Source organism: Lutra lutra, chromosome 17 (assembly GCF_902655055.1).
Source record: "Lutra lutra chromosome 17, mLutLut1.2, whole genome shotgun sequence".
NCBI lineage: Eukaryota > Metazoa > Chordata > Mammalia > Carnivora > Mustelidae > Lutra > Lutra lutra.
In genome coordinates this window covers 18065024-18090052 of record NC_062294.1, presented here as the reverse complement: position 1 = coordinate 18090052, position 25029 = coordinate 18065024, and the positions used below count along the sequence as shown (strand labels likewise).

General features: G+C 43.8%; 1 protein-coding gene across 6 annotated transcripts in view; it reads right to left on the bottom strand.

Annotated features, from left to right (window-relative positions):
* The window catches only part of GFOD2 (glucose-fructose oxidoreductase domain containing 2), a 39075-nt gene that overhangs the window by 6995 nt on the left and 7051 nt on the right, over positions 1-25029 (bottom strand). For 2 of the 6 annotated variants that reach the window (XM_047711980.1, XM_047711984.1), the window contains exons 2-3: positions 9962-10071; positions 3131-3476 (exon numbers count right to left, since the gene is read on the bottom strand). The exons of 1 other annotated variant lie outside the window; for it this stretch is intronic. In XM_047711980.1, the coding sequence (XP_047567936.1) occupies positions 3131-3389 (259 nt within the window). In that variant the 5' untranslated portion in view covers positions 3390-3476; positions 9962-10071. Of the gene's footprint in view, positions 1-3130; positions 3501-9961; positions 10072-12541; positions 12561-25029 lie in introns of those variants that run through there. 3 more of the 6 variants (XM_047711982.1, XM_047711981.1, XM_047711983.1) reach the window with 3 other exon arrangements.

Here is a 25029-nt window from a genome sequence, read left to right as displayed (position 1 = left end):
AATTTGGGGCGCTTGGGTAGCTCAGAGGGTTAAGCTGCTGCCTTCAGCTCGGGTCATGATCTCAGCGTCCTGGTACCCTGCTCGGTGGGGAGCCTGCTTCCCCCGGCCCACCTGCCTCTCTGCCTACTTGTGATCTCTGTCTGTCAAATAAATGAATAAAATCTTGGAAAAAAATAAATAATTAAAAAATGATTTTTTTAAAAAGATTTTATTTAAAAAATGATTTTAAAAATAAAATGAATTTAACTTAGGGGCAACTGACTGGCTCAGTTGGAAGAGCATACAACTCTGGTTTTTTTTAAAGATTTTATTTATTTGAGACAGAGAGAGATCGTAAGTAGGCAGAGAAGCAGGCAGAGAGAGTGCTTAAGTGAGAATTCTCAATTTAAACAAAAGGAAAAGGGGAGGGCACCTGGGTGGCTCAGTGGGTTGAGCCTCTGCCTTTGGCTCAAGTCATGATCTCTGGGTCCTGAGATCAAGCCCTGCGAGAGGATCTCTGCTCAGCAGGGAGCCTGCTCACCCCCCTTCCCTGCCCCACCTCTCTGCCTACTTGTGATCTCTCTCTGTCAAATAAATAAATAAAATCTTTAAAAAAAAAAAAAAAAAAGGAAAAAGGGGCACCTGGTTGGCTCAGTCGTTAGGCATCTGTCTTCAGCTCAGGTCATGGTCCTGGGGTCCTGGGATGGAGTTCCATGTCTGGCTCCCTGCTCAGCTGGAAGCCCGCTTCTCCCTCTCCCACTCCCCCTGCTTATGTTCCCCCTCTCGCTGTTCTCTCTCTCTGCCAAATAAATAAATAAAATCTTTTAAAAAAAAAATCGAGGGGCACCTGGGTGGCACAGTCGCTTAAATGTGGGATTCTTGATTTCAGCTCCAGTCATGATCTAATGGCTCATGAGACTGAGTCCTGTGTAGGGCTCCGTGCTCAGCAGGGAGTTATTTGGGATTCTGTCTCCCTCTGGCCCTTCCCCCACCCCCATGCTCTCCCATGCATGCACTTTCTCTCTCTCAAATAAATGAACAATTTTTTTTTTTAAGATTTTATTTACTTATTTGACAGAGAGAGAGAGAGAGAGAGAGATCACAAGTAGGCAGAGAGAGAGGGGAGGCGGACTCCCTGCTGAGCAGATTCCTCATGTGGGTCTCAATCCCAGGACCCTGAGATCATGATCTGAGCCAAAGGCAGAGGCTTAATCACCCACTTACCACTACTTAATCACCCAGGTACCCCAATAAATGAACAAATCTTAAAAACAAAATGGTGAAAGGACACAGGGAGTGAACTTCATGGTTATAATATGCTCAGCAACTCCTCTGGGGTTTGAGTGGGCAGTACCTGAAGGGAGGTCCAGCTAGAATGAGCTCTCCGAGACCCATCAACCTGGCCCTGGGACTGCGTGCCTACAACAGAGCAAGGACTCTCATTCACACCCTTATCTCCTACGGCAGAGATGCAGAGAGAGAAGACAGAAGACAGTTGACGCTGGTTCACCAAGGGCTGAAACAGAAGATCCCAGAAGTCTCTGGTCATCCCTGTCCTTCCTGTTTATATGAAAAGCACGTCCAGCGTTTTCCTGTACCACAAACCAGAAAACACAGACCTTTGGCCAAAGAACCCTGGAGTTTCCTCTTTCTTCCTATGTAGCTTGGCAATAGTTTCTGGGGGGGATCCTAAATTCTAAGAAGACTGAGAGCCTCTACTACTCTGCCTCTGGATATACCTGGCTTCACCAGCCTGCATTAGTGCTATGGGGATGGCAAGCAATCAAACGGCCACGGTAGCTTGATCCCCTGGCACTAGCCGTCTGTTAAAGGGTTGGCTTAGGCTGACTTCTAAACTAAATCTGAAAGCCATTACCTGCCCTCCTAAGAATCTAGTGTCTAACTCATGTCACACATCCTTAGACAATACTCTCTGAAAAAGACAAACCATCTACAATATTTGGCCAAAATGTACATGCCCCCAAATTAACCATCAGACTCACGTTCTTGCAAACTCCAATGACCATTTATCTTTACCAACACACTGGGCCAGAGATGCCAGACATTCTTTTCTCCTCAGAACAAGGGGGACAAGTAGCAGAGGCTTGGATTCTCCACCATGGTAGTGGCCAGGAGGAGGGATCAAGCCTCATGGCATACAAGCCCCTGGGCCCCGCGATCACTGACTGCATCAGAGAAATATTTTGTTCTTACCACTTTACATAACACAACTTCTCTGTCAATTAATTATATGCTACTTGAATTGTGACCCAAGTCTTTTCTCATCTACTTTGTAATGTATGTGATCTCTAGTCTCTTCAGTTGAACTGTACAATCTGAAGGCAGGCAGGGCTCTGATTCAACACTGCTCTGAATATACAGAAAGACATCAGGACAGTGCCTGGCATAGAGAAGGCAGTGTAAAAAAAAAAAAAAAAAAAAAGTAACTGCTGGATAAATATTTACTGGCTTGTTTTCCTATTCAATTAGATTCTGATTTACATAAGAAAAAGAGAAAAAAAGTCACCTACAGTTGATAGGGAAGAGTAGCCCAAAAGCAACTGCAGGAGAACAGCTCAGGAAGCCCTGCCCTGTCTACTGCTTCCCAAGGAGGCAGAAATGTGAGCAGACAGTCCTGTGGACCCTGTCAGAGAGCCTCCCTGCCTTCCCGCACACAAGATTGCAAAATGTGGCAGGAAGGGTGTACACTCGATCTAGGGAAGGACTGACAAAACATGGGAAATGGCAGCCTTGCTACACACCTTCCTGTCCTCTCTGAGGTGCTCTGTGCCACGGAAATTGAAGAACAAACACATCAGTTACAATCCGTTTCCTACTGCCCAAATCTTTGAACTCTGACTTCAAACAGGCCAACCTGACATTGGACGAAAAGTCTGTGTGCTGCCACAGCGAGTACCACATTGCACGGCATGTAATAATCTCCAGCCCCTGTGAGGGGCCAACTCTTAAGGCGTTTGCTTCATTTTTGTTCAGGGAGTTACTTATGGAGGTGAGGAAGGCTGGAGCATTTCTTCCCACAGCTGTAGCACGCCCCCAGTGCCCCCACCCCAGCATAGAGGAGAGCAGTGACATACGAGGACCACCCAGAGGGAGACACAACCTGCCCTTGCTACGGCCTGACTGTCCATACCTAGAGCCTTCACAGATATCTGCCGCGTCAGTGGAGGGGGGATATTGATGCACACAAGATCCACGTCTTGATGCAGCAAGACATCATCGGTCCGGCTGGTGTAGAAGGTGATGTTCATCTCCTCGGCAAGCTGCTTTGCCTCCTCCTCAGTCTTCCCCCACAGGGCCTCCACGGTGAACCCTTCTGCCCTCAGCAGTGGGACCAGAACCCGGGCGGAGCTGCCGGTCCCAAACACGCCCACTCCTGGGAGCATCTTCATGCCGGTTTCTCTGTTCACCAACTCATCTCCTCACAAGAGCCTCCAGCATGAATACGAACTTCCCACAGTCCTGGTCAAACATGGCTCCTGGAACAGCAAGCATTATACTGGCTATTAGTGGACGGCACCCTCAGCTGAGGCTACCTTCTGGACTTATTCGGAAGCAACAAGTTCTCTGCCACAAAAGCACAAATGAAACACTGCTCTAGAATGAAAAGCTGCAAACCTTTTCCCATAGAGACTTAAGGATATCAGCAATATCCATCTACTGGCAGAAGGAAGAATGAAAAATGAGGAAAGTTGAGTTCAAATCTCTCTTCTGTTCTGTTTCTTTATGTTTTGTGTTTTGTGTGACTCTGGTCTAATCATTTATCCATCAGGGCCATAACTGTAAAAGTTCATGAAGCTATGATATTATACTGGGAAAGGAAAAGATGGGAAACAAAAACCAGTACAAGCTGGAAGAGAACTACCTAGGCACTACACAGATTATAACTTAAAAATTTATGGTAGCATAGGAAAGTATTCATTATAAACAAAAAATAACAACAACAACAACAACAAATGATTTCAACTACCAAACTGGCAACAACAAGTTTAACATGTTATTTTTCGTATAAAGACATTTTTTATAAAGACTCCACCACTGGGGCGCCTGGGTGACTCAGTTTTTAAATGTCTGCCTTCCCCTCAGGTCATGATCCTGGGGTCCTGGGATCGAGCCCCAAGTTGGGCTACCTGTTCAGCAGAGAGTCTGCTTCTCCCCACCCCTCTGCCACTCTCCCTAGCTTGTGCGCGTGCGCTCTCTCTAATAAATAAATAAATAAAATCTTAAAAAAAAAAAAAGAAAGAAAGAAAGAAAGAAAAAAAACTAAACAAAAGTCTGGACACCGAGGAGGGCATGTGATGTAATGTGCACTGGGTATTGAGTCTCAGGCCTGTACCTCTGAAACCAATAATACAGTATATGTTAATTAACTGAATTTAAACGAAAAAAGTTTTTAAAACTTAACAACAAAATAAAACAACAACAACAAACCTAAAGAAAAGTTATCCTGGAAACCAAGATGAGATTTGGGTGTGCTCAGGGTACCTGGTTTCCCCCCACAGCAGCCCATCTACTAACCCAGTGGTCCCAACTCTGGCTGTGTATTAGGTACTGGTAACTCCAGACCCACTGAGTTAGAGTAGAGGGATGAGGCTGTGTCACTATCAATTTCTTTTCAAGTTAAATTCTTTTTTTGTGATAAAATACACATAAAATTTACCATCTTAACCACTTGTAAGTGTACAGGTTCAGTGATATGAAGTACGCTCATATTGTGCAACCGTTAACTACCATCTACCTCCAAAACTCTTCATCTTGCAAATCTGAAACTCTGTACCCATTAAACACTAACTCCTCACCCCAATCCCTCTCGTCACCCCTGGCAACCACCATTCTACGTTCTTGTTGTTTTAAAAGTATATCTATATTACTCTAGGTACTTTGCAGAAGGGGAATCATACAGTATTTGTCTTTTTGTGGTTGGCTTATTTCACTTAGTGTAACGTCCTCCAAGTTCATCCATGTTGAAGCATGTGTCAGAATTTCCTCCCCTTTTAAGATCAAATAATATTCCATTCCATGTATATACCATATTTTGCTTATCTATTCATCTGTACACAGACATCTGGGCTGCTCCCATGTTTTGGCTATTGGAAATAATGTTACTATGAACATGGGTGTTTGAATCTCTCTTCAGGACCACCCCCCGGCCCAAGACTCTGCTTTCAATTCTTCTGGGTTTATACCGGGATATATAATTGCTAGATCATATGGTAGATTCTTAATATATTTTTAAGATTTTATTTGTTTATTTGACAGAGAGAGAGATCATGAGTAAGCAGAGAGGCAGGCAGAGAGAGAGGGGGAAGCAGGCTCCTTGCTGAGCAGAGAGCCCGATGCGGGACTTGATCCCAGGACCCTGAGATCATGACCTGAGCCGAAAGCAGAGGCTTAACCTACTGAGCCACCCAGGTGCGCCAGATTTTTAATATTTTTTTAAAAATATTTTATTTGTCAGAGAGAGATCAAGCGTGCACAAGCAGGGGGAGCAGCAGGCAGAGGGAGAAGCAGGCTCCCTGCAGAGCAGGGACCCTGATGTGGGATTCCATCCCAGGACCCTGGGATCATGACCTGAGCTGAAGGCAGATGCTTAATCAACTGAGCCACGGAGGCACCCCCCTATAGTAGATTTTTAATTTTTTGAGGAACCACCAAACTGTTTTCCACTGGGTCTGTACCATTTACTTTATTTTATTTTTTAAAGATTTTATTTATTTATTTGACAGAGATCACAAGTAGGCAGAGAGGCAGGCAGAGAGACGGAGGTGCGGTGGGGGCAGGGGGTGGGGAGCAGGCTCCCTGCTGAGCAGAGAGGCCGATGAAGGGCTTGATCCCAGGACCCTGGGATCATGACCTGAGCTGAAGGCAAATGCTTAACTAAGTCTCCCAGGTGCCCCTGCTGTTTGATGCTACTGTAAACAGAACTGTTTTCTTTCTCTTTCTTTTTTTTTTTTTTTTTAAGATTTTATTTATTTGACAGAGAGAGACACAGTGACAGAGGGAACACAAGCAGGGGGAGTGGGAGAGGGGGAAGCAAGCTTCCCACCAAGCAGGGAGCCAGATGTGGGGCTCGATCCCAGGACCCTAGGATCATGACTGGAGCCAAAGGCAGACCCTAATGACTGAGCCACCCAGGCCCCCCCCACTTTTTAAGATTTTATTATTATTTGACAGACAGAGATCACAAGTAGGCAAGAGGCAGACAGAGAGAGGGGAGGAAGCAGGCTCCTCGCTGTGCAGAGAGCCCGATGTGAGGCTCGATCCCAGGACGCTGAGATCATGACCTGAGCTAAAGGCAGAGTTAACCCACTGAGCCACCCAGGCACCCCTCTTTTTTTTTTTTTTTTTAAGATTTATTCATTTATTTTAGAGAGAGAGAGAGTGTGTGTGTGCAGGAGGAGGGACAGAGGGAGAGATGGGGAGAGAAGCAGAATGACCACTGAGCGAGGAGCCTGATGTTAGGCTTGATCTGACAATACCGAGTTCATGATCTGAGCTGAAATCATGAGTTAGATGCTCAACCGACTGAGCCACTCAGGTACCTCTGGAATTGTTTTCTTAATTTCATATTCAGGTTGATCATCACTTTTGCTTCTAGTGTAGATACAAATGTACTATGTAAACTACATGTCTATCCTAGGGGTTGGTTTGCCAGTACAGCCTGCTTGGCCCTACCTGAAGGAAACCTGTGCTTTTGTGAACCAATGAAATAAGTATGACTTGGGCTGCCTCTAACTCCAGATCCCTATCAGCCTCCTGGCCTTGTGTCTCTACTCTCTGGGACTGTAGATCTTGGCTTGCCCCCTGCACTCTACTGTTGGGTTTCATTTCAGTCATCATTCTTTCTAATAATGATGAATAATGTCTATAGACTCTCAGCTGTTTTTTTCCTCTTTGCTGATAAATCTGCCCTTACAGACTTCCTGTATGGCTAAAAACAGGTCACAGAGTATCTTTTATAATCATCATGTCCTGGACTTCTTGAGCTAGTGGTCACCTTCTGCATTTGCAGTTTTGTTTTTGCTTTGTTGTTGTTTTGGCTACTTACATATGATTAATATCCTGGGAGCTTGAAGTTTCTGCATAAGTTTTGTGGGTCATTAATTACCAACAGCTTTAAGGGCCAGAGGAGTGACACAACCACTATAAACAAGGACATCCATGTTCTCTCTAAATTCATGGCCAGGGCAAACTTCCTCCTCTCTCCCATCTCATTTCTCTATGCTCTAGTTATATTTGGGTGTATGTGTGCATTGGTGGCTTAAAATAACAGAATGGATTAGAAGACAATTTAATAACCTCTGTTTTACTGACAGTGACTTAAAGGGTAGCTTCACCAACACCCATAAACGGGCATCTGCTGGCCTCTGAGGAAGCCAGATGGCATGAAGCTAGGCAGGCTTGATCACTAGGTATTTCCTGTTCAAGCAGGCAGAGCTGGTTTCCCTTATTTCAGTGACTACCCTTTCTAACCTCTAAAACTTCCCTACTCCCTGCCTTTAACATCCTTATATATATACCTTTTGGGTCCTCCAGAGATCTCCATCAAGTCAGCCCTGCCAACACATGCACTCTAATCACCACACGCTGATCAGGAATGAAGGGTGGAAAGTGACCTGACAGGACTTTGCAAGGCTGTGGGGAAGACAGCACAGAGGTGAGATGCATGGAATCTGCAGTCACTTTGCCTGGATCAAGTCCTGGCTCTACCACTTATCAGCTAGGTAACCTCAGGTAAGTTTTTAAATCATCGCGCTTCTGTTTCCTCAACTGTAAAATGGGACAGTTGAATCTACCTGATAGGGGAGTTAAAGACTAAATGAGTTAATATTTGTGAAGCTTTTATAACAGGGCCTGGCCCATAGTTAAGTCTCTGCATACATCATTTTAGAAAAGATTTCTCCAACTTCAAAAGTCGTGTAGGAACATAAAGAATATTCTGAGCTAAAATGCAGTAAAGTACAACAGTGTAACATACAGTACATCTAAGTCCACACAATCCCGTTCTGCAGATGACGATACAGAAGCTCAGAGAGGCTAGGTAACCTTTCTAGGGTTCTACAGCTGGCTGTATGTGACCGAACGGCCATAACCAGCTGTGAAACCCTGGGCAGGTTACTTAGCTTCCCTGACCCTCTGCAAAAACACAAGTTTTGTATGTGTGGAACAACTCTTCTTTCATTCTTTTGTGCTAAAAAATGAGCTAGGAAAGTTCATTCTGTTGTCTGGCTTGGCAAGTGCTCGCCTCAGATCCACCACTCAAACCAGTGCTGATTGTTCATACATCACGCCTTTATTGAGGGCCCAATGGGAAGGCTGTGGAGACAAAAGAATGAAAAACAGCCCAGATTTGGGGGGCAAAAAGTCAGAAAGGTGTGCAGGAGCCAGAGCTGGTGGCACCAAGCACTAACCTTAGGAATTTGGGCTTTCATAGGTGGGTATGCTTAAATGCTGGTGTGCCCCACCTTCCCCACCTGATCCCCTCTTGGCCCTGCTCTCTTAGGAGTCATAAGGCCAATTTCTAAGGCTCTACGCTATGGGTTCACCCAATGGGAAGCACCAGGAGGAGATCAGAGAGCAGGAAGAGAGATAAATGGATGGAAGGATGAACTTATTTATTCTCTGCCTTCTCTCTACCAGGATGTGGTTCTGGCAGGGCCTGTGTTCCTTGACAGGGTCACAGTACCTACTAAGGACCCCTCTCCTATAGCAATAGCTTTTACTGGTTCTGGTATCCGTACCCTCTTCCCACTGTGCTGGAGGCGGTAACACTGACTACTAGCGGTAGCCAGTTCCTGGGTGCCCCACCATCCCTTGTAGGTTTGTTTCCTTCGCTGCTCACACCACTGTAAAAAACCCCTTCATTAAAGGCTTTTCAGTGAACCCTTTTAGTGTGCTGCCTGGACTCTAACATAGTAAGCAATTAAGAACCACTCAAATTTTTTAACATGAATTAGGTGGAAAAGATTTTAACAGACTGTAGACAAAAAGTCAGTTAAGGTACAAGTAAAAGATAAGGAGGGTTTGATGGAGGGAATGAAATGGAGCAGACTGTGTGCATTTGTCAAAACACTCAGAACTGTAAGAAGAGACTCCCCACCACAGAGGGCAAATCCAATCTGACCCTCCTATAACACAGTCACATCCATTCCTTTATCTATGGCTACTTTTGTAATACAACAGCAAAAAGTAGATGACACATCAATCAAACGGCCCACAAAAATAAAAGATATTTACCATCGGACCCTTTACAGAAAACGTTTGCCAATTCCTACCATATCCCATGGGTTATGAAGCTAGGAGCTCCAAGTGACAAAATATAGTCATGAAGGTAGCCAGGATTATGATAAAAAGAACATCCTACCTCATTGTGTGTGTGAGGAGTCACAGATTCTGGGAATTAGTGCACAACGTCAGAGAGGTCATTTATTCCGTAAGAAGCCTGAATAGGAGTCAGATCCTGGGAAGAAGGTATCTATGAATCCTTTCCTACCAGATGCAACACACAGAACAAAAACTTGTATTTCTCAACCTCTCTTGCAAAAAAGATGTATTTTAAGAAGATAAATATAGGGAGTGCCTGGGTGGCTCAGTGGGTTAAAGCCTCTGCCTTCAGCTCAGGTCATGATCCCAGGGCTCTCTGCTCAGCAGGGAGCCTCCTTCCCCCCACTCCTGCCTGCCTCTCTGCCTACTTGTGATTTCTGTCTGTCAAATAAACAAATCAAATCTTAAAAAAAGAAAAAAAAGATAAATATAGGAAGAAGGCACCATCTGGTAGAGCTTCTGGTAATGTTTTTTAAAGGAGGTAATCTCCACTGACAGGGGGTATTTTCTCTTTCTATCTGAAATGCAGACAGTGTGGCTGGAGTTGCCATAGTCAGATGACCACCAGGAGGCAACCTGAGGATGGAACACAATTTCCTGCAGACATTGGCACAGAGATGGTGAATCACTTGTTACTCACTATAGGTATGTGTCATTCAGTATAGGTAGAGCAACAGAAATCTGTGTGTGGCACAGAGAACAGCCATCCTTAACAGGTCCACAGGTAGTGTGCAAGCAGGAAAAGGCTTCCTGGAAGAGAGGATGTAACAGGTCCAAGGTGGTCAGAAAGACAAGAGGTCACTCGACCTCTCCAACACATCCAACGACAAGACCCTCCCTTTATTGTCGGCTTGCTTCTGTTCTGGGACCATTTCAGTCAGAAAACTACTCTGTAGATGGATCTGAAGTCATTGGTCTTTTTTACATTGTGGAATTACCTGTGATGATTCTTTTTTTTTCTTTTATAAGATTTATTTCAGAGAAAGAGCGAGTGAGCACGAGTGGGAGGGGCAGAAGGAGAGGAAGAGAATCTTTTTTTTTTTAATTTTTTATTTTTTTCAGCATAACTATTCATTATTTTTGCACCACACCCAGTGCTCCATGCAATCCGTGCCCTCTAAAATACCCACCACCTGGTGCCCCCAACCTCCCACCCCCCACCCCTTCAAAATTCTCAGATCGTTTTTCAGAGTCCATAGTCTCTCATGGTTCACCTCCCCTTCCAATTTCCCTCAACTGAGAGGAAGAGAATCTTAAACACACTCCAAACTCTAGCATGGAGCCTGACTTGGGGCTCAATTTCACAACCATGAGAATTATGACCTGAGCCGAAATCAACAGTTAGGACACTTAACCCACTGAGTGACTCCGGCACATCTATCTGTGATGTTTTTTTTTTTTGTTTTTGTTTAAAGATTTTTATTTATTTGACAGCGAGAGAGCAAGCGCACAAGCAGTGGGAGCGGCTGGCAGAGGGAGAGGCAGGCTCCTCGCTGAGCAGGGAGCCCAATGCGGGGCTCGATTCCAGGACCCTGGGACCAAGACCTAAGCTGAAGGCCGACGCTCAACCGACAGAGCCATCCAGGCACCCCTATCTGTGATGTTTCTAATGAAACTTTTCTATTTCCTTTACACTTCCTAGGTGGTCATAGGTCGTTTGCATAATGGCCACAATAACTACCTTTTTTTCATGCCATCAGATAGTGAATCACCTCACAATGACTCTGGACTTACCGCTCTGGCCAATGGCATTAAGAGCAAAAACCAAGAGGTTTGAAAAATACAAGTGTGTGAAGGCTTGCTCTCTTACTGCTCTTGGGTTCTCTTGGGCCATTACTATGTGAATAAGCCTAGGCCATCCTTCTGGATCACAAGAGACATGTGACCAAAGTCATCCTCACTGCCCCATCTGACACAAAGCCAATTGCCAGTTATATGAGTGAGACCACCCCCAGGCCATCCAGTTCCAGCTGAGCAGACCCAGACCAGAACTACCACCCAGATTCCCCAAAGAATCATGAGAAAATCAAACCAGTACATTGTAAACCTTTAACTTACACAGGGTTATATGTCAATTACATCCCCATAAACCTGGGGAGAAAAGAATCATGAGAAATACTTGTTTTTTTTTTTTTTTTTAAGATTTTTTATTTATTTATTTGACAGAGAGAGATCACAAGCAGGCAGAGAGGCAGGCGGAGAGAGAGGAGGAAGCAGGCTCTCCGCCGAGCAGAGAGCCCAATGCGGGGCTCGATCCCAGGACCCTGAGATCATGACCCGAGCCGAAGGCAGCGGCCCAACCCGCTGAGCCACCCAGGCGCCCTGAAATACTTGTTTTAAGCTACAAAATTGTGATGTTTGTTGTAACTGTTTGTTATACAGCAAAGCTTACTGATACACTCCTTTACAGACAGAACTCCATAATTCCCTCAGGTCTTCCTCATACTCTCTATCAGAAGAGTAGCCAAGATCAAGGCTGCTCTGGTTTGCCCACTCTCGGGTTTATCAACAATCCCCTGAATTAAGACCCCCCAGAATTAAATGCCATATCCTGAGCATACCCTGCCTTGGCCTTCTTCCTCTGGTTACTATACTCCTATTATGCAGTTTGCCTTCATTATAGACTTTGGACAGCCATGGCATCCTGACACACAGTAGGATCTTTCACATGGCCTAATAAATACTCTGTACTTGTGTCATCAGATTTTTATAATTTCTAATTGTGGTTAAGTACATATTAACATAAAATTTAACATCTTGGGGCGCCTGGGTGGCTCAGTGGGTTAAAGCCTCTGCCTTCGGCTCAGGTCATGATCCCAGGGTCCTGGGATCGAGCCCCGCATCGGGCTCTCTGCTCAGCGGGGAGCCTGCTTCCTTCTCTCTCTCTCTCTGCCTGCCTCTCTGCTTACTTGTAATCTCTGTCTGTCAAATAAATAAATAAAATCTTTAAAAAAAATTTACCATCTTAACCATTTTTAAATGTACACTTCAGTGGCACTAAGATCATTCATATTGTTGCACAACCATCCTCACCATCCATCTGCCCAACTCTTTTTACCTTGTAAAACTCAAACTCTGGATCCATTAGACAACACCCTATACCCCTCAACCCCCAGCAACCACCAGTCTACTTTGCCTCTAAGAGTCTGACTCTCTAGGTAGACTATCTTATATAACTGGAATCACATAATACCATACTTTTGTGACTGGCTTATTTTACCTAGTATCAGGTCTTCAAGGGTCACCCATGTTGTAGCATGTCTCAAAACTTCCTTCCCTATTAAGGCTGAATAACATTCCATTGTACATAGACACCATAGTTTGCTTGTCCATTCATCTGTCCATGGACACTTGAGTTGCTTCACATCTTAACCACTGTGAATGATGTTGTTATGCACATGGGTGTACAAATTAGTTTTTTTGAATCAAAGTTTAAAATTTTCCTCTAATAAATGTCATTTAACTTGGGCACTTATTTACCAGTTGAGATCTTTTTGAATATTTATTCACTATTTGTACCAACTTTCTATCAGTTACAAACTTGATCAGCACGCTATGTCTTCAAGCCAAAATACTAACTTAAAATATTATATTGTTACCAAATGCACATACAAAGAGTCTGAACTGACCAAATCTCAAGGCCAGCAGCCAACTGTTCATAGGTTAGGCACCCAGCACAATGAATCATCAATAAATTGTTAGATAATGTCCTTTATAACCCATATACCTTTTAGTGTTCACCGGTTGTCTTTCCCTGTGTCCAGAGGCCATTTGTTTAATAAAATGTTCTAGTACTTCTCTGAGGAATCATCACTATCAGGCTTACCTTTGACAGCTGGGACAAATATTGCACGTCGCCCATCTTCGGGCATCTCCCTTTGCTTCATAATGCCTCAAGATTTTACTGAGAGTATATGGGGCTATAGCATGGTCACCTGCTAGTTTTCTCAGTCCACAGTGATATAATTCAGATGGATCAGGAGAACAAAACTGTTCTGAGAACTGAGTATTCTACCTTCCCTGACCCTGCTTTTTCCAGCTAGGTTCCTCTCCCAACCCCACAGCTAGGTCTTTGATAAAAGGAGGAATATAATAGAGGTATTGAGTAGTTAATGTTTTCGCTGTCAGATTATTCTCTATTTATCCTAAGTACCTCCTGGTATATTTTTAAGAATTCTTTCGGGGGTGCCTGGGTGGCTCAGTCGTTGAGCGTCTCCCTTTGGCTTGGGTCATAATCTCTGGGTCCTGGGATCGAGCCCCAAATTGGGCTCCCTCCTCAGCGGGGAGCCTCCTTCTCCCTCTCCCACTCCCCCTGCTTGTGCTCCCTCTCTCGCTGTGTCTGTCAAATGAATAAATAAAATCTTAAAAAAAAAAATTTTTTTTTAATTAACTGCAGGTTTTTTCAAGTGTCATTACTTGTTCTGAGATTGTGTCTCCCTGATCCTATTAAAAGCATCCAGCTCTTTAGAAGCTTGCAGATGGATAGAGTGTGGGTGGTTCCAGCCAAGCTATTTAAAAATGTATCTATAATAGTTTGCCCTGTAACTATTCTTTTTTAAATTACAAATTATGCTTTCTATTTTTCAGCGCCAGGTTTCAAAAAGAGCCATTAGGGATTTCTATAGACAAAGTTACTGCCTTGTAATACTATCTCTACCCTGCAAGTCACACAAATGCAGTCAAATAATTTTCAGCTGAAGTTTTTTTTTTGTTTGTTTGTTTGTTTTTTATTTTTTTAAAGATTTTATTTATTTATTTGACAGAGAGAGATCACAAGTAGGCAGAGAGGCAGGCAGAGAGAGAGGAAGGGAAGCAGGCTCCCTGCTGAGCAGAGAGCCCGATGCGGGACTCGATCCCAGGACCCTGAGATCATGACCTGAGCCGAAGGCAGCGGCTTAACCCACTGAGCCACCCAGGCGCCCTGGTTGTTTGTTTTTAAAGACTTTACTTATTTGACAGAAAGAGAAAGAGAGCACATAAGCAGGGGGAAAGGCAGACAGGGAGAGAGAAGCAGAGGGAGCAGAGAGCCTGATGTGGGGCTCCATCCCAGGACTCTGGGAGCATGACCTGAGCTGAAGGCAGACACTTAGCCAACTAAGCCATTCAAGCACCCCTCAGCTAAAGTATTAAATCATTAGTTCAATGGGGGAAAGGAAACTCCTAAAGAAATGGGTGTTTACAAAGTTTCTAGAAAAACATATCAGAACATATATATATATATATTTTTAAATCATTTATTTATTTGACAGGGATCACAAGTAGGCAGAGAGAGAGGAGGAAGCAGGCTCCCCGCTGAGCAGAGAGCCTGATGTGGGGCTCGATCCCAAGACCTTGGGATCATGACTGAGCTGAAGGCAGAGGCTTTAAACCACTGAGCCACCCAGGTGCCCTTCAGAACATATCTTTAAGACCAAGAGTCAGGTATGGATTTCTTGAACAGGATATAAAAAGCATAATCCACCAATAAGTTGTATTTCAAACTGAAAAAAAAATTCTGTTCATTCAAAGACACCATTAGACAAAATGAACAGGTAAGCCAGAGACTAGGAAAAAATACTTGTCAAATATATACTGTATGTAAAAAAGAACTTGTATGCAGAAGGACTCCTACAAAACAACAATAAAAAATGAACAACCCAAACTTTTAAATATGTTAAGACTGGGGCACCTGGGTGGCTCAGTCAGTGGGGCGTCTGCCTTCAGCTCATGTCATGATCCCAGGCTCCTTGCTCAGCAGGGAACCTGCTTCTCCCTCTCCCTGCCATTCCCCTGTCTGTGAGCTCTCTAGTGTGCACACTCTGTCAAAAAAATAAATAGAATCTTTTGGTTTTTTTTTAAGATTTTAATTTTATTTATTTTGAGAAAGTGACCACAAACAGGTGGAGGAGAGATGGAGAGGGAGAAGCAGACTCCCCACTCAACGGGGAGCCCCATGTGGGGCTCAATCCCAGGATGCTGGGAACATGACCCAAGCCGAGGGCAGATGCTCAGCCAACTGAGCCATCCAGGTGCCCCAATAAATAAAATCTTTAAAAAATAATAATAATATAAAAATGTTAAAAGACTTAAATAGTCTCAATACCAAAGATATAGGCATGGGTAACAAGCACATGAAAAGGCATTCCATGTCATTAGTCATTAGGGACACGCACATCAAAGCCACACTGAGATAACACACTAACGGCAAAAATAAAACAAAAGAGTGATAACATCAAAGTCTGGAGAGGATATGGAACAAAGGGAACTGTCATACATTGTAGGTGGAGGTGTAAGACAGTACAATCAATCACTTTGGAAAACTGTCAGTTTCATATCAAGTCAAACATATATTAACCCGTGACACAGCAACTCTACTTGTTGATATTTATCCAAGAAAACAAAAACATATGTCCATAAAAATGAATATAAAATGTTCACAGCAGCCTTATTCATCATAGTCCCAAACTGGAAACAAACCCAAACGTTTATCAATAGGTGAACAGATAAACAAGTTATGGTATAGTCATTCAATGAAACAGAGTAAAGCAATAAAAATGAATGAACTATGAATACACGCAACAACATCTATGAATCTTAAAAATATGCTGAGTAAGGGGCACCTGGGTGGCTCAGTTGGTTAAGCAACTGCCTTCCGCTCAGGTCATGATCCTGGAGTCCGGGGATTGAGTCCCACATCAGGCTCCTGCTAGGCAGAGAGTCTGCTTCTCTCACTGACCCTCCCCCTTCTCATGAGCGCGCGCTCTCTCTCTCAAAAAAATAAAATATTAAAAAAAAAAACATGTTGAGTGAAAGATGCCAGGCATACATACATACCAAGAATCCCACCATACTATAGGATTCCGTTCATCTGAAGTATAGGAAAAGGCAAACATTATTTATAGTGATAGTAGTCAGAAGGTGTTAGTGGTGGTGACTGAAGTGGTGGTGGGGGTACAGGACTGACTGGAAAGAGGCACAAGGAAACATTCTAGAGTGATGGAAACATTCCGCATTCTGTGTTACCTTGTGCTTACATGGTGACACAACTGTAACAACTAAGCAAACTGAACACTTCAGATCTGTACATTAATAGTAAGTAAATTATACTTCCATTTTTAACCACCATAAGTTGTTGTGTTTAAGAACACAGACCAAGGGGCGCCTGGGTGGCTCAGTGGGTCAAGCCTCTGCCTTCAGGTCAGGTCATGATCTCAGGGTCCTGGGATCGAGCCCCACATCTGGCTCTCTGCTCAGCAGGGAGCCTGCCTCCTCCCGCCCTCTGCCTGCCTCTCTACCTACTTGTGATCTCTGTCTGTCAAATAAATAAATAAAAACTCTTTTTTTTTTTTAAAGATTTTATTTATTTATTTGACAGAGAGAAATCACAGGTAAGCAGAGAGGCAGGCAGAGAGAGAGGAGGAAGCAGGCTCCCCGCTGAGCAGAAAGCCCGATGCGGGGCTCGAACCCAGGACCTGGGATCGTGACCTGAGCCGAAGGCAGCGGCCCAACCCACTGAGCCACCCAGGCGCCCCTAAATAAAAACTCTTAAAAAAAAACATAGAACAAGCTTTTCACATCTTTAAGACTCAGGCTCGTAATCAAACAAAATGGACTTATGTGAATTAAAAGTCCCTTTCCTCAAGAACAACATAAAAACCTTGTCAACTTTTGGAGATGTCAACAGTATAGAGACAATGTCTGCAGCCAAGAGCATAAGTTTTCTGAGGAATTAACTTCAAGCTAAGGTCAATGATCTAGTCAGTCTGAGCATTTCCTAAGGGTTTCTGAAGAGAGCCCTTTCCTTGCCCCCCCCCCCTTTTAAAATATTTTACTTATTTACTTGACAGAGACCCAGCGAGGAGGGAATACAAGCAGGGGGAGTGGCAGAGTTCGGAGAAGCAGGCTTCCCGGCCAAGCGGGGAGCCCGATGCGGGGCTTGATACCATGACCTGAGCCAGAGGCAGACAACTTAACAACTGAGCCACCCAGTCTCCCCGAAGATGGCACTTTCCACTAACCAATGTCAAACTGGGAAAACTGCAGAGCTGCAGGTGTTAGGTAAATAAGTCCTCTCCACTCATGAACAACTCACCATAGGGAAGGGAAGGCTCAAAAGGAATTCTGTATTTCTTTAGGCAAGTAATGTTAATAATGGCTCTAAGTAAGAAATGATGTGTAACAGTTTGTGGTTATAGCTGTATAAGTTGGGCAACAAGACTTGGCACACCACAAGAGTTAGAAGCCTTCACTCAGTGCCCACCCCCACCACTCCCCAGAACCAGCTCCACACCTGGAGTCCCCCAGCACAAGCAGCCGCCCCAAGCTGTGCATCCTTAGGGCATCCCTCCCTCCTCTAAGACAACTCTACAGACTGCCACAGACCTCTGACCCTTGAGACATTCCAAAGGGCCAGTATCAAGAGGCTAGATTTTTCTGCGGATGAATTTTTCCAGTAATTGTATCTTCATATAAAATATGCTAAGGGGCACGTGGGTGGCTCAGTGGGTTAAGTGTCCAACTCTCAATTCTGGCTTGTGTCATGATATCAGGGTGGTGAGATCGAGCCCCACATAGGGTTCCATGCTCTCACAGAGTCTGCTTGAGATTCTCTTTCTCCCTCCGCCCCTCCTGCCAATCGCATGCTCTCTAGCCCTCTCTAAAGATAAATAAATAAACACACACACACACACACACACACACACACACACACACACTTTTTTTTTTTTTTTTTAAGCACTGTGGCCAGAGGGAGTCCAGGGCCCTCAACCTAATTTTTAAAAAAATTTTTAGCAGAGGGAGAGGGAGAAGCAGGCTCCCTGTGAGGTGGGGCTTGATCCCACAACTCAGGATCACGACCCTGAGCTGAAAGCAGACACCTAACCAACTGAGCCACCCAGGTGCCCCTAAAAGCCAAGTGGTAATTGGCAGACACTCCTTACCTAACAATATTTCTTCAGTATAAAATGGGTCCAGGGGTACCTGGCTGGCTCAGGCAGTAGAGCATGTGACTCTTGACCTCGGGTCTTGAATTCAAGCCCCAAGACAGGCACAGAGCTTACATCAAAAAAGCAGGGGTGCCTGGGTAGCTCAGTGTTAAGTGTCTGCCTCTGGCTCTGGTCACGATCCCAGGGAGCCTGCTTCTCCCTCTCCAGTTCCCCCATGACTTATGTTCCCTCTCTTGCTATCTCTCTCTGTCATAAATAAATAAATAATCTTTTTTTTTTTAAGATTATTTATTTATTTATTTGAAAGAGAGAGAGAGAGAGAGAGATATCACAACTAGGCAGAGAGGCAGGCAGAGAGAGAGGGGAAAGCAGGCTACCTGCTGAGCAGAGAGCCTGATGCGGGGTTCAATCCCAGGACCCTGAGATCATGACCTGAGCCAAAGGCAGAGGCTTAACCCACTGAGTCACCCAGGTGCCCCAATAAATAAAAGATCTTAAAAAAAAAAAAAAACAAAAAACAAAACTGTATACCAAAAGGTAAAAAATAAAATTGAACAGGTCCAAAGGAAGTAGAAGTGTAAAACATTCAAAACCTCAAACTGCAATTGTGCAACTATCTTATGCTATGTATTCAAGGCATCATGGCCAACAACCCAACAGTACGGGTCATAAATACAAATAGTATTTGTCAAATACTATTAAAATGTTGCAACATCCAAGGGCCAATTTTCATCCTTACACTTTGATGCTGACAGCAGCAGCATCTGATACAGCATGTTCGAGTCTCTTTGAAACACTCTTTAACTTCCAAAACACAAATTTCTCCTGCTATTCTCTCTGGCTACTTCTCAATCCACTCTGCTAGCGTCTCCTGATAATGACTGTGGTAACCATGATGATCCTAGTCAGTCTCATGGCTTAAATATATATACTGTCTATTTTCTGAGGATTCCCAAAGGTTTTAGCAAGTCCTCTTTCTTAAGCTTCAGACTTGTATAAGCAACTGTCTATCAGATACTTCTACTTGGATTTTTTTTTTTTAAGTAGGCTCCAAACCCAAACGCAGGGCTTGAATCCATGACCTTGAGATCAAGACCTGAGCTGACATCAAGAGTCAGATCCTTAACCGACTGAGCCACCCAGGTGCCCCAGATGTTTATGTTAATGGGCATCCCAAACTTAAAATGTCCAGAATTAAGCTTCTGGAATCCTCCCATCCCCCACCAAACTTGCTCTTCCCACAATGGCTTCATCTCAGAAACTGGTAAAACAAAATTTCCAACAGCGCAACTTAAAATCTTGGAGTAATCCTTGATTCTTATTTTTCCTCTCACTTTTGATCCATTAACAAATCTTGCTGGCTCTCTACCTTTAAAATATATCCTGAATCCAAGCACCTACCACGACTCCTGGTTGCTACCACCTCAGTTTAAGTCACAACCACCTCTCTTGCCTACACTATTGCAAAAGCTTAACTGGCCTCTCAGATTCTACCCTGTCCCTCTACCCCACACTGTAACCCAATCTATTCTCAACATAGCACGGAGAGTGACTCAATTAAAATGTAAGTCAGAGCAAGTCACTCCTCTGCCCAAGCTCTCCACAGGCTTCCCATCTCTCTTGGAATAAGAGCCAAAGTCCTTCCACTGACCTACAAGGTCCCACACAATCTGTCCTCATCCCCTTCTTCTTTTATCTTTCTTACCCTACGTTCTATTTTTCTTCCCCTCGCTCACTCTGCTCCAGCCACATGGTTCAGTACTGAATGCATCTCAGACATGCCAGGTATTCTCCAACCTCAGGGCCTTTGTACTTCCAGTTCCCTTTTCTGTACAGATATCCAATTGGCTTACTCTGTCTCTCACTTTCTTTAGGCCTGTACTTAAATGTTACTGTATGAGAAACAAGTTATTTCCTGTTTGTCTCTCCCAACCACTCTTGCTAGAATGTACTTCTTTCAGACAGGGAATTTTTTGTCTGTTTTATTCATTGTTGTATCCCCAGTGCTTATAACAAGGCCTGATATATAGTGGGTGCTCAATAAATATTGCTAAAAATTTTCAGATCTTGTTCCTGCATGGTTAGTTAATAAACCAAGATATATATGCTGAACTCATCAAAACTGTATACAATTCAGTGGTGTCTTGTGATATGTTCACCAATATAATACAGATTACTTATGTCACTAATCTAAGTAGTTTGGAGTAAAATATTATTAAACGGTTCAGAAAAGAAAACAAGCATATGATAACAGAATAGCTTTGCCTGTCACTTGGGATTAGGAAAATGAGAAGCTACTCAGTCTTAAACTACAACTTGACCTGCTAAGAGGGCACACCCACCTGAACTGTCCCTCCAACTAACATCCCTCCTCCACATAACATGGACTCATGCTTACTAGTCAGCTCCATCCCCTTGCAGTCAAGTTTCCTCCAACAGAGATGTATACTGTATGTAAAGGGCCTTGTGACCACAATGACCCAGCACAAAGAGATTATGCTCAAATACCAGTAGACAACTGTGAAGGGAAGGCAAGTGAGAGGAGACTCAAACAGGTGACAGTTCCTAAGGAACCACTCTGCCTGCAGTGAAGCCTGCCCACCCCCACAGCCAGTCCATCACTACACTTCACCAACTGGACTCAATGTCCCTGAAATTCACCCACTGCTCTGGTTTCTGAACACAAACCTAATGTTTCTCCTGGTCCTGACCATTTCCTTCCCTAGACTTTAAGTGCCCCTAGGATAAAGCCCAAATTCTTTGATGAGGTTCACAAAGCATCTCCCAGCATGAGTGGGCCCCTTCTCCAACTCTCTACCTGATCACCTTCCCCTTACACTGGATTTAACATGCTAGCAGCTACCATATCTAACTCCTTCAGTCTTGGTCTGAGATTTTGGTCCAAGCTGTCTGCTGTGCTTGAAACAATCTTTTCTAACTTACTCAGGCTAACTCTTTAAGGTCTCGCCTCAAACACCACTTCTTTAGAGGCCCATGCCTAGGCTGGGTTAAGCGATTCAGCTTACAGTTCACAGCAGCCTGGACTTTCTTTGGTTTTCAAAGTGCCCATCACACTTCACTGGGATCACCTATGTAGTATCTGTCATGATAGCACGATCTCGCCTATCTGTTATACAATGCTGTCACTAGCACAAAACACAGTGGCTGACACGAAGTAGGTGCTCAATAATGACTGAAGAATGAACCTAGGAATGAGTAAGTTCGAGAATGAATGAATCAGGAAGTCAGGTTAAAGCCTATCTAGGTGGTGAACTGACAAGAAGGCAACAACTTTTCCTGCCTAATTCCTTATTTGTGTTTCTAATTTAAAATAAATATTTCTGGGGCGCCTGGGTGGCTCAGTGGGTTAAGCCGCTGCCTTCGGCTCAGGTCATGATCTCAGGGTCCTGGGATCGAGCCCCGCATCGGGCTCTCTGCTCAGCAGGGAGCCTGCTTCCTCCTCTCTCTCTCTACCTGCCTCTCTGCCTGCTTGTGATCTCTCTCTGTCAAATAAATAAATAAAATCTTTAAAAAAAATAAAAAAAATAAAATAAAATAAATATTTCTTTTTTTTTAAGATTTTATTTATTTATTTGAGAGAGAGACAGTGAGAGAGAGCATGAAAGGGGAGAAGGTCAGAAGGAGAAGTAAAGTCCCCGTGGAGGTGGGAGCCCAATGCGGGACTTGACCCCGGGACTCCAGAATCAGGACCTGAGCCGAAGACAGTCGCCCAACCAACCAAACCACCCAGGTGCCCTAAAATAAATATTTCAAAAGTTACTCAAAATATTTAAAAATCTTAAGAGTATAAGCTACTTTGCTCTTTTTTTTTTTTTTTCTTTGAAGTAACCTCTATGGCCAACATGGGGCTTGAACTCACGACCCCAAGGTCAACAGTCACACGCTCTACCAACGGAGCAGGTCCAGGCACTCAATTACAAGCTACTTTGAAAGATGCCCCAGAACTGATACTGTGGACCATTACCCTAGGAGAAGGGCCCTGTGACTGAAAACCCAGGTGCAAAGGGATCTATGACACGAGACCATAATTCTTGGGCATGATAAAAGAGATAAAACCGTGAAGGCCAATTTTAAGTTTAATTGTTGTTTCACAAAACTCAGGGCCTGTTGCGGAAATAGGCAGGAATGGCTTCTATGTGGCCTGAAACATCAGCCAGGTATCAAGAATTAATTAGGATGATACATCTAATTGTCCCCCAGCCTGCCTTTTGGCACCCCGACATCTGGAATTGAGCCAGTGTGGCAGACAGGCTGTCAATGTCAGAAGAGAAGAGTCAGACCCAAAGAGTAAAGACAACCACACCCCCCACCATCAGAGCCTGGGCAGGAGAGGAAAGGGGACAGCGGGGGTGGGGCAGTGTCCGCACTGGAGGGCACTAATGAAAGACCTAACGACCTGTCCAATGAGGCAAAAGTACCCAAAGTACAAAAGGGTTGTACTAAATTGGGTCATAAAGGAAAAATTTAACACCCACAGGAGTATCTAGACTGCCTTTAGGTCTAAAAGTTAGTTTCAGCTGATGATTACAGTAGGAAAAAGTACTTACTTACCCACTATATTAATTCTTTATTGCTTTTGAAAATCCGGCAATAACAATTTTTTTTCCCCTAAGACTGCTTTAACAATGAGTTCCACCTTGACATCCCTCTGAAAATTCCATCCTCAGCTGTACTCTCTACCAGAGCAATGTTAAATAATCCTTCGATTTCACTACAACCTTCATGCAAACATTCCTAACTTCCAATTTCCAGCCTCAACAACTTGTTCCAGCTGTAGCTCTACTAAATGTATCTGTAACTACTAGAAATCCTCAATGAGTGACCTACCAGCTACTCCCATCCTGAACTGTCTTTCCTCTCAAACATGAACCTCATTCTGTCACTCCCACCCCTTTTAATGGCACAGTATTCAGTCACCAGAGTCCTCTTCTCATTTGCTCCCTAATATTTAGAAGTGCCACAATGAGTCAGACATTGTGCCAGGAGGTGGGCACAGAGCAGTGATCCAGACAGCCGAGGTCCCTGGAGTTTAGTTTCCATTTCCTCCTACACCCACAGCTGAATACCAAGGACTGATTTGACACAGGAACACACTGAGTGGTCAGAGATCTTTCACTGTGGCAGGCACGTGAACAAAGACTCTGCCTTTACTTTTAAACCACTGAGGTAAAGCACATTTGGCCATGATGCATGTGAAACAGTCAACCCTAGAGGGAAGAGTATTACATACTTCCGTTTTGATCTAGTGCCCAAGAAAGAAGAGAGCGAGTTTTTAATGATGATAAATGTTTTTCAGCGTGCACACCTAATTTACCGAAGTTTTCAATCTTCTACTTGGATAAAAATACTCCTCTTCTGAGAAAACTGGTATTTCTGTAGCAGAAAGAGACAGTCTAGAGGGTCACCCATCTGCTTTCCTTCTGGATTTCAGGTATAGGACACCCCCCACCTTTTAAAAGATTTTACTTTTGAGTAATCTCCATACCCAACATGGGGCTTGAACTCACTGAGATCAGGAATCATATGCTCTACCAACTGAGCCAGCCAGGCACCCCTTGGACATAGGACATTCATAGGGCACCCTGGAGCACAACAACACAACAGCTCTGACTGACATTCTCTACTCTGTGCTCCATGGCCTCTGGTCACCAAAAAGATTAAGTATTAAGTAGTTATTGGTGACTGGAAATGCCCAATGCCCTTCACAAGCATCTCCTTCGCATATGCAGCAAACTACTTACCAGCTAGGCCATGACCACATTCAGCTGTGATTTCATTTAACGATCTTCTAGCTGCTCAATGTAGATCTAAAATAATCTCATCTCAGGTCTTTGCCACACTATCCTCTTTCTTCTTTTATTTTTGGGGATGGGGGAGTGGTTAATGTATAATGAAGGAGGCTGGTTATAAATAAAATGTATATGAGACATGCATTCCTGAAACAGCCATTCGTTTTATGTTTTAGGATTTTCTGATTATTGTTTAAATGATACACAATGTCTTGTCCTCCACTGAGACTCTAAGCTCTTTTGGGACCAGGACTGGGTTTTATACAGTGTTAAGGAGATAATAGGTCTCAAAAATTTCACACTTCGAGGTATTTTGGTAACATACCCAGAACACTTTGGAAATTACTTAGACATTTAAATGTTTTTTGAATAACAATCAGTATATCAGGGCTATAAAAGAAAGAGAAACAAAGGAAAAGAGAAACAACGAACATTTTTAAAAACCACCAAGACCAGAAGCAAGTCCCCGCCTGGAGGAATAAAAATGGCCATTTAAACACAATGATTTGGGTGCCTGGGTGGCTCAGTTGGTTAAGCAACTGCCTTCAGCTCAGGTCATGATCCCAGAGTCCTGGGATCGAGTCCCGCATCGGGCTCCCTGCTCCTTGGAGAGTCTGCTTCTCCCTCTGACTTTCTCCCCTCTCATGCTCTCTCTCACTGTCTCTCTCTCAAATAAATAAATAAAAATCTTAAAAAAAAAATAAACACAATGATTTAATTTTGAAAATAACATCAGATAAAGGAATACTATGTTCATTTTCTCCACTGCTCCAAAATAGAAGCCACTTGCACAGGAATATCAATGCAAAAGCCTGAAAAGTAACAGGAAATATGAAAAGTAACAGGAAATATGACTGATGTCTCTACCACTCCCCTTCTCCCTGACAATCAGAGGATGCCTGACAAGACAAACATTCTATCTCACATGCTCCCAGAGCCACTCCCAGAGAGGCCCCCCAGAGATGATAACCATT